Source organism: Pleurodeles waltl, chromosome 12 (genome assembly GCF_031143425.1).
Source record: "Pleurodeles waltl isolate 20211129_DDA chromosome 12, aPleWal1.hap1.20221129, whole genome shotgun sequence".
Taxonomy (NCBI): domain Eukaryota; kingdom Metazoa; phylum Chordata; class Amphibia; order Caudata; family Salamandridae; genus Pleurodeles; species Pleurodeles waltl.
This window is the reverse complement of record NC_090451.1, coordinates 436,276,336-436,293,899: the sequence shown is the minus strand read 5'-3', so window position 1 is coordinate 436,293,899 and position 17,564 is coordinate 436,276,336. Positions and strand designations below refer to the sequence as shown.

General features: G+C 40.4%; 1 protein-coding gene across 2 annotated transcripts in view; it reads left to right on the top strand.

Moving 5' to 3' along the window:
• The window catches only part of LOC138267775 (fatty acyl-CoA hydrolase precursor, medium chain-like), a 195,049-nt gene that overhangs the window by 57,731 nt on the left and 119,754 nt on the right, over window positions 1–17,564 (top strand). For both annotated transcript variants that reach the window (XM_069216972.1, XM_069216973.1), the window contains one exon: window positions 13,775–13,908. In XM_069216972.1, the coding sequence (XP_069073073.1) occupies window positions 13,775–13,908 (134 nt within the window). The remainder of the gene's footprint in view (window positions 1–13,774; window positions 13,909–17,564) is intronic.

Here is a 17,564-nt window from a genome sequence, read left to right as displayed (position 1 = left end):
TGTGGAGTACGCTTACTCCTGCTAAACAACACTTAATTTGGCCTAAATTTGCGCACATTTTCACAACCACCTGCAAGATCCATAAGCTTAGGTAAGCGCAAAGACCCTAACCACACATATTATGGCGCAGAGAACATTCCCAACTCATTTAGGCAGGCTCCGAGATCCCGGGAAAGCCATGGCAAACCTAGCAACCCATCATCTCTCCAAATTTCATTATCACAGAAAACAAATTAAACAATGAAACTCCGTCCTAGGGCCCCCAAGGGCCAAACCGTCGCTCTGCTACCAGAACTGTTAACGCGTCCGTCTATGTTAATTTTATACACATCAGGACTCATTTTAGGTCGATGAATCTTTGGACCCAGTGGTGAGACACCGTAAGACGAGATAACTGATCAATATATCAATCAATATATCAATAATATTGTCAAAATATATCACCACAATATATTTCACTTGAGACATTAGTAAACCTTCGGCGCAACCATCACCTTTCAGTCATGAATAAACACAACTTATTGAAGTTTTGTGAATTTTATTCCCTGTTGATTACAATCTAATAGCAAATGTATTAATCTCAAAACCAAGAAGCAAAAGAGCATAGTCACAATGCGGCAACTAGGATAAGGTTTCAACAATGCAATGATCACAAACATAAGATAGTAATAAGAAGGTAAACAAATCAAAATGCATAAAACCTCATATATGTCTTAGTTCAGCATAGCACCACGTCAGTCAAGTCAGTTACGTCAGTCAAGGTGAATGCCTCATCTAGCCACTAATTAGCATTAGCATGTTGGGCATCATGCAAAACAATTTAGAACATCAATTTGGAAAACATCTAACTAAGGTCACTAATCAAAAATACACAGCAGTTGGTACTTAGAAAGAAAAGGCAAACAAATGAATTTCCATTAGCAACAGTGTAATTACCCTCCTCGAAATAGGTCAGCATACAGGATCAGTCTTCGTCTTCAGGACATCAGTTAGATCGCCGTCAGTTTATCTAATCGAAGGGCAAGGGACACTTCCCTCATAAGGAGGAAAATGTAAAGGGACAAAAGGGTGAGGATAGTTTTGTCTAAGTCTCAATCACCAAATAGAGTGACAGAGTTTCTGGATGCAATCGATATCATTCCCTACCTAATGTTCTTTGTCTCTTGTGTCATGGGTTTTTGTCCCTTTTTCGTAATACATTCCCCCAAAATTCTATTGGACAGTCACTACACCCCACTATCTGTAACCTATCAAATTATACATTAAGTAATGCATTTGTCATTCTATGATAACTCATAACACTTTGATTGGTCTTCATAATTGACGTTTTTCGTAGGTGGCACATCCGGGGTTACTTCATTTTCTGGCACACACTTCGGGTCAAGAGTTCTCCTTTCCGCGATTTAATGTCCTTGAAAGTGTCCATGTTTGTTGCAAAGTCCATAATTTTATACTAAAGCTGCTAGCATGCGGATGAGAAAAATTAGCATTGTTGCAAATAAGCGAAGAAAAGAACAACTGCTGGGTCATGGCCTTTTGCAAGTCAGCACACTGGAGAAACAGAAAAATACGCTTTAATATGAGAGCTACAGAGCTAGTTTTCGACTCACGCTAACTTAAGACGTATGGATTCTAATAAAATGCAGTCTTCATACGTGTTAATGTTTTCAGTTAGTCATAATACAAGCAATTATTTCTTACAGTCGACATTAGTTTATGCATGTGAAAAATTCTCCACGTTTAAAATACGTTTAAATGAATGATATTATCAATGCAGCATTGTTAAATGTAAGCTTTCACATCTAAAAATAAGTAACGTTTAAATTACGCTCTCTCAGCCCAATAAGAACACAGTATTCGAGGGAAGAGGATCTTTGCTAATTTGGCTAAAATATAAATAATTTTTCAGCATTACATGCAGCTGATTAAAAAAAGAAAAAAAGTGGACAAACAATGCAGTACATTCTTGAACGAGTATTGTCCATTGGTGAACAAATTAGATAGCGCAGCCACGGAGGGTGGCCCTGGCCTGCCTTATCCTGGCTTTGATGGTCTTGGGCAAGCTTACCTCTGGCCTGTGCACATCCTGCACCGCTGAGATATCGATGGCACTATATAGCGCGGGAGGACCTACCTCATCAGCAGTCCAGCAAAGGACTAAAGAACTTGGAGTTCCCTGATGCCGCTTCTCCGTTCTTGGGCCCCAGGGATGTTAATGGTGCTATATAGCACGGTGGGACCCACCTTCTCCTTCCCTCCTCAGATGTCCAGCAAAGAATAATGGGATTTGGAGTCCCCTGGTGCAGCTTTTTGTGAATCCCTCTCTCTCAAATCCACACATATTATCTCCCCTACATTGTCAGTCAGCTGCTCAAACTTACACTCAGCATTTCACTTTGTCTTGCTCTCACTGTTGCTGATTCTTACATTCACCCACTAACTCTCACTCATTCTTACTCTCTCACACACACAGATGCATACACACAAATACACACACACAGACACACAGAAACATAGAGACATACACACACAAGCACTAACTTGCACATACTAATTTTTTTACTTTTCCTCAACTGCCTGTGTGGGTCCTGCATCAGCATCGCAGCTGCTGGTACTGCATTTGGGATTTCTGCATCAAGCAGTGAAGCAGGAAACTGAGAAATAGAGCCTTCCCAAATCATCATCATTGACGTGATTTCACATGGTCCATGCTAATGCACTGTACATGCCTTATCTTTCAACCTCGCTTTTTCTCCTCACTCTTTCCTAATTCCTTTGCAAGTGGAGATAGTCTGGGGTGATAGACTTATTGTGCTTACAATGGAACTGCAGAGCTGAAGTCCAAGGCATCCTGGACTACCTTTATAAGTGATGCTGCAGCGCTTCACTAAAGAGGAGCATATAGGCAAGTCAGGCTCCTGAGACTAAGGCTCAGGCCTTACCAGCCACGGACAGTCTGATGGCTAGTACAGACATCTTCCTGTTGCAGCATCAATCACACTAATGTTGCTGCCTGTCACAAACTGTTACTGTGACCTGTATGCATTTTTTCTACTATACTATTAGTAAATAGTTTATTATTCACTATTGGTTTAGGAGAACATAGGTACAGAAAATGAGGGTGAATCCCTTGTGCCCAACATTTAAACTTCTTTAAACTCAGAGGCCTACTCACAAACTTAATTTTGTAGTATGTTTAGTATTGCTACAATAGTACTAGTAAAATACCACAAAATGTGTAAATCTCCACCTCTGCCTCTCCTATCTTTTCAGTGGGAAGAACCTCACACGTATCTTTACTACTTAGTAATAACTGTGGAAGAGACCAGTAGGAGTGGCTGAAAAAAAGAGGCATAGTGTGTTTAGAGTGGCTTAAGTAGGTGTTTAGGGAAGGTTAGGGGGGTATAGGAAGGGGCTTTTATCCATCCACAAAGAAGTAAGGTAACTGCTATTCGAAATAGCACTTCTAAAATTACTGCAGCCTAAAAGGTACCCAAAACAGTAGTAAATTACTCCAGCACCACACATGACCAACAACTGGTGCTAAAACACCTGCCATAGAAAATAATGGTGGTAGAGACATATAGATAAAACCCTATAGGAAATAATGTTAAATTAAAATATTTAAAATAGTTAAAACATATGAATAAATATAATTTAATGTTTAAAATATTAAACGTTAAAAAGACTAAAATCCTGGTTGATATGCATTATTTAATTCTAAAATATTTTATCAACCATGTTTGGAATGTAGAAATTAATGTAATATTAACTTTTGTTAAAATATAATCGGACGTTTTTAATAATAATTTGTTGCATCACTTTCAATAATTATTATTGCATTAAAAAAATTTGTTTGGATTTTATTTTTTTAGTTTAAACTTCAGGAAAATATATTTTGTTTAATTTAATATAGTTACATTATATAAAGATTAATTTCAATATCCAGTTAATAGTACTGTAGCATTTTCTAATTTTGTTCTTCTTTTAAAATAAATGTATAATGTTAATTTACTTTATTAGTCACTATAAACATAATTGTACTATTCTTTTGGAAATCAATAAACGTTTTCAAATTTGTCTATTCTTTACTGTCGGGAGGCTTCACAGTCAGATTGGACACCTCTGATAACGTGTAGGGAAAAGGTAAAACCTTTATTACACTTTATAATAACCTAGAAATATATTTTAAGCTAAAGATTAATATAACTTAATTGTATATATCTATTTTAAATCTAGATTAAAATAAAAACAAATCTACAGCACTATTAACATATAGAAATATGTGAGAAGGTTCATAAGAGGGAAATGAAGGTTTTCTTGGGTGTTGTGCAGTCTCTCATGAGTGACAGCTCTTTTGCATTAAAGACAAGCCAAGACAATTGTTACGCGCTGCTTTTAGCGCAGTTTTAGTTGCATGCAGATTCATCTTTTACATGGATTTCACATAAGTGTAACATTCTACAGAAACTGAAAAAATACTCAACAATCACTCTAGCAACAGTTACATTATAGTAAACACTCAGGGCCTCATTACGAGTGTGGTGGTCTTAGGACTGCCACAAACGCAGTGGCGGTCCGACTGCCATGGAACCGCCAGCTCTGCCAGGATCTTGAATCCCGGCCATCAGGTTGTAGCGGAGATCCTAATCTGCCAGAGCAGCGCTGCATTCAGCGCTGCCCTGCAGATTACCACTTCATTCTCCACCAGCCTTTTCATGGCTGTAACACCGGCATGAAAAGGCTTGCGGAGAACAGGTGCAGGGGGCCACAGGGGGTCCACTGCACTGCCGATGCACTTGGCATTGGTAGTGCAGGCCCACCCTGTCCAGCACCATCGTAATGTTTCAATGCTGTAGCCTGTTTCTGACTAGGCTGGGGGGGGGGCTATTTTTACACTCTCAGCCTAGTGGGAACCTCTTAATGGGTCTGGTGGGGAGGTAGCCAGTGTGGCGGCAAGCTCCCCATCGGAAGTTCGGTGGACGGTGAAAACCATCCACCGAACTCCTAATCAGTCCCTCAGTGAATCAATGAAGCAGTCCCTTATCTTGCTAGGAACAAGGAAAGTGTTGTGAGACTGGCCTAGATCCGAAGCCATATAACATTTATGTCCTCCAGTACTTCAGGCACTGACCAGAAATAAAGGTTCACTTAGGAGTTGTAAAAGATTCTATAAGGTCCCAAGAGACGGTTGTTAGAGCACAACTTAGGAGAAGAGGCAGAGTTCCATAATGCAGGAACAAGGAGCAGTTCATAAAACTAACAGTAGTTTCACAATCCAAACTAATAAATCTAACTTAACCTAGTGAATCACTAACCTCGGGCCCTGAGCACATTGTTGTAAGAGGTTGAATAGTTCCATGAAGGAAAGGAAATACAAGCGACAATGCAGATGGGATTCGAAGATGCACCATAACAAAATACTTCTGAAAAGATGAACTCAACATCTGGCTTCAAGATTTTCTCAGCTGGAGAACCAGGAACACAGATGAAGAGCAGAGCTCAAGTAGAGGCTTGCTTTATCAACTGGGAGGAACAGAGAGGAAATCCCAGCACCTGGCCATGTCCTAGGTGTTGCTTTTATAAACTCTAAAATACTCAAATCTTGGAGCAGATCCTCAAAAGCTAGGTTCCTCACATCAAGCAGTAGTTTCTCAAATATTAGGATCCTTGAATCCTGCAGTGGATCCTCAAGTCATGTCAAGTATTGTATTATGCTTTGGCACACCAAGGAGGACCACATAAATACAGGCAAATTGTACAAAAACAATTAACGATAAAAATAATACAAATTAAAATACTGAGAGAGGCATGCTCCCTAGTACTGTGCTTTACAAGAAAACCCCAAAAGCTAGGTTCCTCAAATCAAGCAGTATTTTCTCAAATATTACGATCCTTGAATCCAGCAGTGGATCCTCAAGTCATGTCAAGTATTTTATTATGTTTTGGCACACCAAGGGGGACCACATAAATACAGGCAAATTGTACAAAAACAACTAACGATAAACATAATACAAATTAAAATACTGAGAGAGGCATGCTCCCTAGTACCGTGCTTTACAAGAAAACCCCAAATGTAAATAAAATGCAAGTAAAGTGCAAGTGTGTGAGATTAATTTGATGATTTGCGAAAACCAGCTTGCTCAGCAGGAATGAGGTTGTTGCCAAAGGCCCATTCCTGAAGGTGAAGAAAAATACTTTTGGCAAACAATTTCCCAATCGCATCCAACAGGACAATCTGCCTGTCACTGGCAGGGGAGGTTTTGGGACCTTTTGTGTATATTTGTACAACAATACTTCCATTTCAAGAGGACGAATACCCCCAGTCCGATAGCAGTATTGAAACACAGGGCACAGAAATAGTGCCCAAGCAGAAGTTTCTTGCTTAACAAGGGATATCGGGAGGTCATATGGGCCCATTGCCCCTGAGGACCTTGCACCCTTAATCATACCTTCTATCTCCTTGCAGGAGGGTGGACCGCATATATTCAAAGAGTCAGCTTCAATGTTCTACTCCTGCTGACCATCACTACTAGATTTAGCAGCATATAATCACTAAACATATTGAGTCCATTCTTCAGCAGAAAGAAGGAAACACCCTCAACATTAACTCTAGAATCACAGTATTGGGCTATTAAAGTCCAATATCAGCATGCATCGCAAGCTTCTCTTAAATTAATCCTTCTCTGGTCTTCCTCCTTCTGCGTTCAGACATCTTCAATCTAGTTCTTACACACTTTAGCTAATTGATTTCCCTTTGCCTGGATACTGATGGTGATTTAAACTGTAACTTTACCAAGGAATTAATATCACCAGTCAGCTTTTTTACCTTCCAAGGGATGGCCACTAGTGGCTTATCTCTAATGCTTCCAGCTTTAATCCCACAACAGTATGAAATAAAGACAACTGCTTTTCAAACCAAGGGATTAGATTATCTGAAGAAAAGTCAGACGCGCCTAAACTCACTGTTTTTATATAAGAGCTTTAGAACGTTATTGCTGGACCAAAAGGTATGCCCATTTGTTTTATTAAAAACTAAAGTACCCTTCATGAGATTCCAAGAATCAAACGCCTTGAACTCTAAATTCATGAATACTGAAAGAATCTCATGATCACTTAGGTCCGTCCTCAGTACCTCAAACTGGGTACAGGCTCCAAACATTTGTTAGCATACCACCATATAATCAATTAATGAGTGACCTCGAGAAAATAAAAGTTGAAGAACGCTGGAGAATCCACAGGAAATCTTTCATTAAGGACCACAACCTCATTGCATCTCAAGCTCTTTAACAAGCATACACCCCTCCTATGTGGTGTATTTATTCCGGGAAGGATAGCCTCAGGGATGCACCAGACTTCTTCTAACTCAGAATTTCCAAAGGCCACACAAGCAGAGTTCGAAATGTTAGCATTAAAATCCCCTGCAACAATGATGAAAGAACAATCTTCAGAAACTCCGAAAGAAAGCATAGATGTAACTAAGGTATCATAAGACCTCCCTGGGGGGACATACACATTTACCAGTAAGAAGGGTGAATGCAGTCCACCTGATATTTTGGACAGGGTTAGCTTTAAACAAAAATATAGTTTAGATGGATGGAGAAATACCTTGGGATTCCAATTCATGTCACTTCTCTATAAAATGGCATTACCTCCATTAGCATGGAGGCTTTTGCTGATGGTTTTGCTGCACAGGAGTAAACACACTAATTTTCACACTTAAAATAATCGCATCTCCAAGTTTCCTACAAGCAAATAATTAACGTACTGTCAGAGTCGCCAGATCCTCGGGGTCTGTGCACGTTCCCAACATGTCCACCACTGAACAGCTCCAAGACTCTGATAGATAAATCACAGAGACTGAGAGAGTTCAAGAGGGGATTAGGAAGGGAACAGCTGGGAAGGAGACCTGTAGTAAGAAAAAGGTTAGAACACACAATATGAAAATTATATCTCCTGAAATCAATACTAGACTATGATTCTAAGCCTAGTCACTCTGAAAACATGAACAATCTAAGAGTTAAGTATAAAATGACTAAGTTTCAAGATGGCTGGATAGCTGTAGGGGAATCAAGATGAATTAAATGAAAACTTTCTTATTCCAGTACTTTCCTTTACATGAGAATCAGAAAAACATTCTGACTAAATTTTAAACCAGTCATATAAATCCTGTTTTGAGAATGTATACTAGGACCATACAATATTGCATCTAGAAACTCTGACCTTCTGTGTGCTCTTAAAATGTTTCAACACAAATTGCGCATATTGCAGATATATATCTATATAGTAAACACCATAAAAGAATTGTGCACCATGAATAACACAATATGGATTCAGGAAACAAATCACATAACTTGTTAACTCGAATATTACATAATAAATATCTTAGAATAGTGGCATACAATAAACAACATGAAATAAACTCGAGGAGAGAATCGTGTGTCTTGCTGATTCTAGTGTTACCATGTAAAATACCAAGAAATGGTAGCACGCAATGAATATCGAAGTCAAATCATCATTAATCAAATCGCATGTCTTGCCGATTCGTAAAACACGATGTAAATGTCAAGAAATAACAGCTCACAATAAATAACAAGATCAAAGTACAATGAAACGAATTGCGCTTCTTTTGCCGATTCTTAAGCCACCATGTAAATGTCAAGAAATGGTAGCGCGCAATGAACAACAAAGCTAAATCCTCATGAAACGAGTTGCGCGTCTTGCCAATTCGTAAAACATAATGTAAATGTCAAGAAATAGTAGCGCGCAATGGACAACAATGTTTAAACACCATAAAACGAATTGCGCGTCTTGCCGATTCTTAAGCCACCATGCCAATGTCAAGAAATGGTAGCACACAATGAATAACAAAGTCAAACCTTTATGAAACAAATCGCGTGTCTTGCATATTTGTAAACTACCATATAAATGTCACGAAATGGTAGCGCGCAAATAATCTGTTACTCATTTAAGAATTAAACCAAGAATATGAAAAGTTTCAATAACGGTGTCGAGGCAGTCCAACCACTATCTTACCGCTTGGAACAATGATCACCAGTGAAGGATGAAGGGCAGAAGACTGGAAGGTCCAAATAGGCCGCCGGGACAGGATCTCAGGAAGAAGCTGCTGCTCTGCACCGGGACCTCTGAATAGTGAGTACTGGGAGTTGGGCTGGCTCTCTTTTATAGAGTCTTGGCCCAGCCCAGAACCACGCCCAGGCATGTTGCAGGGAAAGTCTCTGGAAAGCCCTGGAAAGGGGCCACACCCTAACACCCTCTCAAAACCTGCAGCAATACATTGCAAAGGAACAGTATTTGTAAGCATATTAAAAATAAGTTTTCAGGATTGAACTCTGCAATGCAAAAGGTTAAACCACAACATATCAGCACAATGCATAAATTACGTTGTTTTGAGAGTGCTGGGTTTTTGCATTTTTGTCGCCAATAAAGCGCGCACTGGTCTGGTGTTGACACGTACTGAGATGTGTGATAAAATTTAATTTTGAATTAGACTGTCCCAAGCCTGCCATATTCAGAGAAAAACAATTTATCCAAAGGGCTCCCTCTGCAACACAGGGTGTTTAGTGTTGTTTTTTGCAGCATTATACACACCCCCTACCCAGCCCCATGTAGCTAACTCTTCTCCAATCCCAACCTCCCTGACACGTGAGTCCTCATAGCCCACAATATTTATCACTCTACACCCAGTATCTCTATCAATGGATATTGTAATGTCCCTCAGCTTAAGACCCCCCCTACCACGATGTAGCTCTCGAGTGACCTCCTGAGGAACCAGACTTGGGCTTTTCCACTTAGGGTCAACAATCAATTTTAACGGAACACAGCAATACCTCTTTTCTGAATTGATCTACATTACCCAAGATCAGCATTGCAACTATCCCAGATGTAAATTTAACCCTAGAAGTTGGCAAAGGAGCTAGAGGGTTCAAGTACACATGGTCAACATCTCTACTAGTTAACAGGCGTAATGCCTTGATTTCCAGTAAGAGCTGCAAAATGAAACTTTTGTTGAAAGGGCCCACTTACCTATCGAACAGGAAAACAAAATTCAAAGTATTAGAAAAGGTATTAAAAGTATTACCAGAATCTTGGCCCCATGTGTAATCACTATTATATTATTGATCCAGCCCCCGGATGAGGCAGCTGTGCCGAAGGAAAAAAGGGGCCTCACTGTCGAGGGTTCTAGCTAACCTGTGAGCAACATGTGGGGACATTTCCTTGCAAAGGGATACTGATAATAACTCCTTTGGGAGCCTTCCCACCCTCTTGCGGGTCCCCACTCCCAATCTCTTCTACGGACAGAGTTTTCGCATTTGCAACATCACACCAATTATTATTTTTCCTAAGATCCACTTTCGTACCATCTTCAGTTTTAAGCAATCACCCCTGTTTCTGGAGCTTGCCCCTTCTGCCCATGGCAGTTTAATTTTAACCCCTCTGATATAGTTGGGAAGGGGTGCATACTAGTTTTGCCAGGTAAATCAGGCTCCAGGTCTAGGGGTAAAGGGATATTCTTTGGTTCTTCAACTATATGGTGCTGATTAGTGGGTGGAGACTCCTCCAAAACAGTTGAAAACCAAAGTTTTTTAGGCTTACTTTTCATAATGAGCGGAATTCTTCCTTTTTTCCCTTTAGGCGTTTTACCCTAGGACTGTCCTGAGAGCCCCCCTTCAAGGGGAAGCACTATTAACGGAACTCCTCAGTGACGCAACACAAACACAATCATCAGAGGGAAGGGCAACAACAGAAGAAGAGGGAGACTGGGAGGAGCCACTTTTTAAAAAATTGAGAAAATGGGTAGGGGATTCTCTGATTCAATTACATTAGAACTGTGAGCATTTTGGCACCAAACCTCAGAAAGATGAATAACCGAAGGAGATGGTACCTTGTGATTCTTGTGCATGGCCTTAACTTTACCATCAGATTGCACAAAATGGACAGATGTTGACACTCCAGCCCCAACAGGGTTATCCACCTGAATGCCAATTTCTTTCACCCCACTTTTTTTTACACAATGTTAGTTTGAGAGGCCTGAGACCTTACCTCTTCACCCATTTCTTCCTTCCTTGAACCTAGGCCAAAAGGGGTATGGTGCTTAACTCCCATTAGAATCGGATACAGCACATCCAACACATGGTCAGAGTTAGTAACAGATCTATTCATTAGAGCCAGAATTGAAAATAAAACACTCTTGATACACAAAAAATATCAGAATAAATAACAGAAAAAACCTTACCCCTTCCCACGCCTTCCCCTTCCAATTTAGGAGATCGCACAATAACACGTCCCCCAACAGGTGCAGGTACATCACAAATCGTAGTATTCGTAGTATACAGCACAGACGCACTTGGGGATGATGTACTGCTGTACAGGGCTGGTAACGGTGGACAACTAGGTAAGCATTGCAAACAATAATCTCAAATCTGTTTCCAATTCAATACCCAACCCAGCACCCAGAATTAAAGAATGACTCAGTCTCCCTTCTCAGATTCTTCTCTATTAAAACTGCAATATCAGGCAGGGAGCAGTCTTCCGGCATACCAAGCTACTCTTCACTCAATATCCTGCAGGAGCACCCAGCTGACTCTAAGGAAATTTCAATTGTGAAACAGATTTTTGGGAACAGAGACCATGTCTTGACCAGTTTCTTGACCACTAAAGGAAGCCATGGGAATTTTGGGACAGTTCTCTGGCTCCACAAAAATGTCTGCAATGTTTAACATGGAAGCAGCTTCTACTCCAATTGCTACCCCGGGCCCATCAGAGCCATTACAAAAGCTTAGGAGAGCAGCGGTAGCTGGCCCGTGACCCAATCCATAAGTCTGGCATGAAGACTCACATGTTGGTTTTTAAATATTTGGGAAAACAAAGGGAAGTAACAGCTGAGCCAATAAAAGAAACGACATGACCTGAGCGTAAACACCTGAGAGACATCTTACTGCATCTTATTGCATCTTACTGCAGCGTCCTAATTGAAGAACAACTGCATACAAAAGGAAAAATCCTGCACCAGCCGAGGCTAAAGTCTTAGTATGGTTGGTTGGGTTGGTTGGTTGGTGAGGGAGCAACGGCCGAGCCTGGTGTTAATCATGGTATAAAACATGCTTAGATCACACCCCAACCAAACAGGATCGGCTCCATGAGACTGGACTCACTCCAATCCAATCCAATATTGTTGTAGGGAAATTGCAAGGAAATGGTAAACAAAAATAATCATAAAGCGCCATAATTATATCAAGACAGAATGACAGTAGCAGCAGAAAAGAAACAATAACAGGAGAGTTGGTGTGCAACCCCTTGCGAGGCACAAACTGCACCAGCCTATTGATGTCTGCTTCCTCACCCCATATGAAAGAACCGCAGCCTCACACATGCCCACACAATCCTTCACAGGCCTAATTCAGAACTTGGAACTATCCGTCCTACCTGTTATATGTTTGACAGGCCTGTCCATGGCCTTAGCAGGCATCCAACCCCACCCCTCCACTCTATTCCACAACACTGTGAGTGTGAGGGAAGGACACTGCAAATTATATGTGGTGGAGATGGCGTTGATGGCAATGATGGTGACAAAAGGTCTCCAGCAGCGAGCAAACGCAGCTGAATCTGCAGGCGTGGGTGTGGGTACAGTGGCTGTGTCTGTATGTGTGCATGAATAGCTGTCTGTAGGTCTCCCTTTTTTCTGGTTTGTGTGTATGAGTACCTATATTTCTTTAGTGTGCATATTTTATTGTTTGTTGCTTTTGTGCATGGGTGCCTACATTTCTGTTGGTGTATGTGAATAGGAGTCTGAAAGTTGGTTGACTGTCTGAAAAGCTTGAATGAGTGTCTGCAGGTGAGTTGATGAATGTGTGCATTAATGCCTGTAGGTGTGTTATCTATCTATCCACCATATCTGAATTTCTAAAACTCAGTCTACTCCTCTCACACCTACAATCCGTATATGCCTCTATTTATGATAGCTATATGTTTATATCTGTTGTCTGGTTTAATATGTCTCTGCACAAGTGTTTACATGTGCTTTTGTGTGTTGTCTATTCACAGGAGTTGATGAACATTCGTTTGCCTGTACATGGATGTGTTCATGTGGATATGGGTGTGGATTTCTGCTTGTGCATGGGCACTAGCATTTTTGTTGGTTGGTGTGCATAGCAGCTTGTCCCTGTTTATCGGTGGCAGAAGGTTACTTGCTCTATTTTTATAACCCAATAATTGTCTGCTGTTTTGTGTGGATGGGTGCTTTGAGATCTTTGGAATCTATGCATGAGTATGTACATGAATATCCATGGACGTGTTGTTAATTCTTCTAGTATATATCCTTTGCATGTTCAGATACACTAATGTGTGGGTGTCACTGTGTGCATGCACTATTCAAAAGCCTTTATCAACCAATGTTTTATGACTATCTGGCAGAATAAAGAAAACGCCATACCTTATGAGATTTCCCGGGACCAGGCTCTCTCGTGTCGAATCTCCTAGCATGAATAACAGGTATTAGCTGCTGCAGAAACATGCCCTTCCTCTCCAAGCTATAGTTATTGACAGCATAAAGGTGGTTTATTGTTGTTGCTGGTTAAGGAGCTGCTGTGCTTGGCTAACTATGAAAGAGGTTTGCATTCTGTGTTATTTTGGCCCGTTAAGGTCTCCATGATCCATGCAAGAAGGAGATTATGTATATGAGAGTAAATTATACAGGAATGAATAAGGTGATTTTACCAGCAATGCAAGGATATTAATATGTTCTTATGTTTAGGTGATGGTGTTTGTCCATGGAGGAGCTTTTGCCGTTGGAGGGGCTTCAATGTACAATGGCTCTTCTATATCAGCATATGAAAATGTGGTTGTGGTCATAATTCAGTATCGACTTGGTACTCTTGGATTTTTCAGGTAAAATATGGCTGTAGAATTTAACTTGATTTCATTAGTATAGAACTGAGTGGCAGATATTGTCCGGTTATTTGTTTTAATTTTTATGCAATTTCTTCCACAATTACTATTGTTCCTTGATTTTTTTTGTTGGGCCCTCACAGGCCTTCTCTTTTCGGTTCATTTTTACCATCAGATTCATTTTGACCTTTGCTCCAGTCTGGATTTGCTAGTGTTTCAATATTTGTTTGTAAGCATCCTATTTTTATTGCTAATTGTAAATTAATAGCAATCATTCTCGACATTTGGTTGCCTAGAACGATGGTTTATTTTTTACTTACATTTTTATATTTCCATAAAAAAAATCTTTAGGTGTTTATGCGGTTATGTTTTCTGTCCTTTATTTAATGTTGCTTGGAGATTTCTGTTTACAAAACCACGTTTCTTTCCAGATAAGTTCTCTACTTGTAACAATTAAAATGTTCTTGTGCAGCACTATCTTTTGTCTGCTTTTGAAGCCTTTGGCCGTTCCTTTTTTGCACTAATACCATGGTTACATCATTTGTCACCAGCTTGCTCAGGCACGGCAATTCTAAAAGACATAAAACCAATGTAGGTGTTATGTTTTCTGTCCTGATCCAAAAACAGAAGAGCCAGGAGGGACGTAAACGCCTGGCACACCCAGTGCGTTGCACTAACCAATTAAGATGCATTTTGCAATTTCGGCACCTATACGTGCGAATAAAGAGAATATGCAAACAAATAACAAACACTCGATAAAGAGGGGCAGAGGACTGCCTGAGTATATAGGGTCAGAGTTTATGATTGAAACTGTTAGAGCATTTCTTCTCATACTCAGATAAATGCTCTAACGAGGTTGACAACATTTTCACCTATCTGGAGGTAAGAGAAAGTTAGCAATCAAAGGACTACAAACCTGATCTCAATTTACAGTATGACCTATGTGGCCACACAAGGAAAACCAAATCCAAAATAAAAGTTAAAGTGTGTTTATTACAAACTAATCCACAAATTAATATAGACTATCCTCAAAAACAGACTATAGATGTACAAGACCACCATAGGGTGACCTAGTCATTGAAAGAAATAAAGTTTAATCAACATTAGATTTACTAAACACTTGATGCAAGTGACGCAAAATAGTAATAACACAACCTGGTGATCACTGAATACACGTAGACCAAATCTATTTATCGTGAAAACATATTAAATTCATCAAGTTAGTTACAGGTTAGGGAAATCCCTACAGAAATGTCACTAAATACAATGTGCTGGGCAAATCAAATTTGGGGGCAAAAAGTAAAAAGCAAAAATTGGACAAAAATAATTTGGAAGACTGATGTCTGGGCCAACTGAAGACTACCTAAAGCTGGTAAAAAGTAGGTAAAAATAGAAGGTGTCAGCAGTTAGAAGCTCTGTCCAGAGTCTTCTCAAGTGTCCAAAAAAACCTTAAGTATACCTTTCAGCATAGAGGATGGTTGGAAGAGAAACACAAGCATTTAATTCTATACCTACAGGAGTCCATAAGAAAAGTCAATGCAATAGTCTGCATCAATAGTGACAATAGGCAAGGGAATCAGCAAAGTGTCTGATCATCAGCAAAGGGGAAGAATGGCGAAGTGTCCATTGGAAAGGGGCAATGATGGAAGGTTTCAAGCAGGGCAAAAAGAGGTCTGCTCCCAAGCAGGACCAATGAAAGAGTGTTGCAATTTCATACGAGAAAAATTTTCTGATTTGTTGAAAAGTTCTCTAATTTGGGATCAAACAATTCCATCATCCAATCAAGGGACATCACATTTTGGCCATCTGCAACATTTACAAATACTCTCACCAACACCAGGGAAAAAGGATTCATCTTCTTCTCCTGTACGAAATTCAAAAGGAAAACAACTTTAAAATACAATTGTCAGTATGCCGTAGAACTGCATTGAGCCACAATACATAGGTGACACTTAAGGGTTAACAGTTAAATCTTAATATTGTTTTAATGCAAACTGTTAATTAACATTATAAGGAAACAGAAAATAACAGAATACATTTTTATACTCAGAGTTGTATGGCATTACCACTACACTTAAATTCACTAACCTACAGTGCATGCACATCAATATAGATTTCCAGTGCACCACTTTGCACACAAACTAATAAATATCAGTACATTTGAATGAATATAGGGGCACGTTTAAAGCTATATTGTGACAAAAAGATAGCAGCTATATCTCTGCTTCCTCACAACCTTTAGATGGAAATGGCAAGCAGGTGCCAGTTCTCCTAAAAAAGTTCAAGTCCTAGTGTGAGGAACTGGGTGTGTTACATGATATGGCCCGGTAGCCTTATCGTGGAATACACTGGCAAAACCTTTCTTGCATCCAATCAGGCATGTTGGTAAAACCTTAAGCTCAACCTTGGGTAGATGTAGCTCCGAGCAGCAAGGCATTAAGAACATACTATAAATTATTTTAAAAGTACAAAAACAATTCAATAAGAAAATCACACAACAGGAAAGAATCAATACACCAATTCATAAAAATAGAGTATACTTTTATGAATTTTCAGAAGCTTGACTTAGGTGACCAGTTCCATGAGGGCAGAGGTCTGGGGAGCCAGTAATGATATGTTGGACAGTTACCTAGTCACCAGAGTGTTTTAGGGGAAGTTCCAGCCTTTAGGACACAGGCCCAATAGCAATCAATGGAGTGGTCCTTCCTGATACTGGGAAAACAGGAGAGAACATGCCCAAAGGATGCTCTGGTTGCTGTGCGATTGTTGGGGGAGACCTTGTGACAGGTGAGGTTATTTTGGCCACAGGTCTTGGGGTCCCACGACGTCCTCTTCAAAACAGCTTAAGTCCAGCTTCTACTTGACTACCAGTCTTCGTGCACAGGGGTTGCCCACCTCGGAATTCTTTGGTGGAGGCTACTGTCTCTCTTGGGTGACCACTTCACCTACCTTCAGGACTACAGGATCCATCTGAGTCAGGTGCAAATTTTGACATCATGGATTAGTCTCGTGGGGTGCCCAGCGGCAGTCATCGGTGACTTCCTCGAAGTGGCCACTGACGGTTTGGGTTCTTTCGGTTTTAATGTCCCTGGTGCCAATTCCAGAACGTCAGCAGATTGATCCTTCAGTCTGGTTCTGGGGATCAACTTTACCCTAAGCTAGGTGCCGCAGGCACCGTCCAACTTTACTAGCCGAAAGTGCAACAGGTGCAGTCCAGAAGACCGTGCAACCTATCTTTGTGTGAATCCAAGGGCAGAAGGGCAGTCCTACTTCAGTCTTCTTTCCAAGCACAGTGTGATCTAAAGGTCCAGGGTGCCAGGGGTGCCCAGGAAAGAGCTGTAACGCAGTGTTAGCCAATAGGTTTATTAACTTCCCCAGCAAAACAACACCTTTAAGGGTTTTGCTGCTAAGACATCACTTAATAATATATAGATCCCTGCCTTACGGCTTACTAGGTCTTTCTTAGAGGACACATATATATTATTAAGGGAATGGATGACTTTGCCATTAATGGTAATGACTGAGTTGAAATGACAGTATGACAACTGCCCTTCCAGTTTGCAGTGGCAGGCTGGGAACCATTTTGTACTTTTTCACACACAGGGTGGCACAACCAGTGCTGCAGCCCTGAGTAGACACTCCACATTACATGCCCT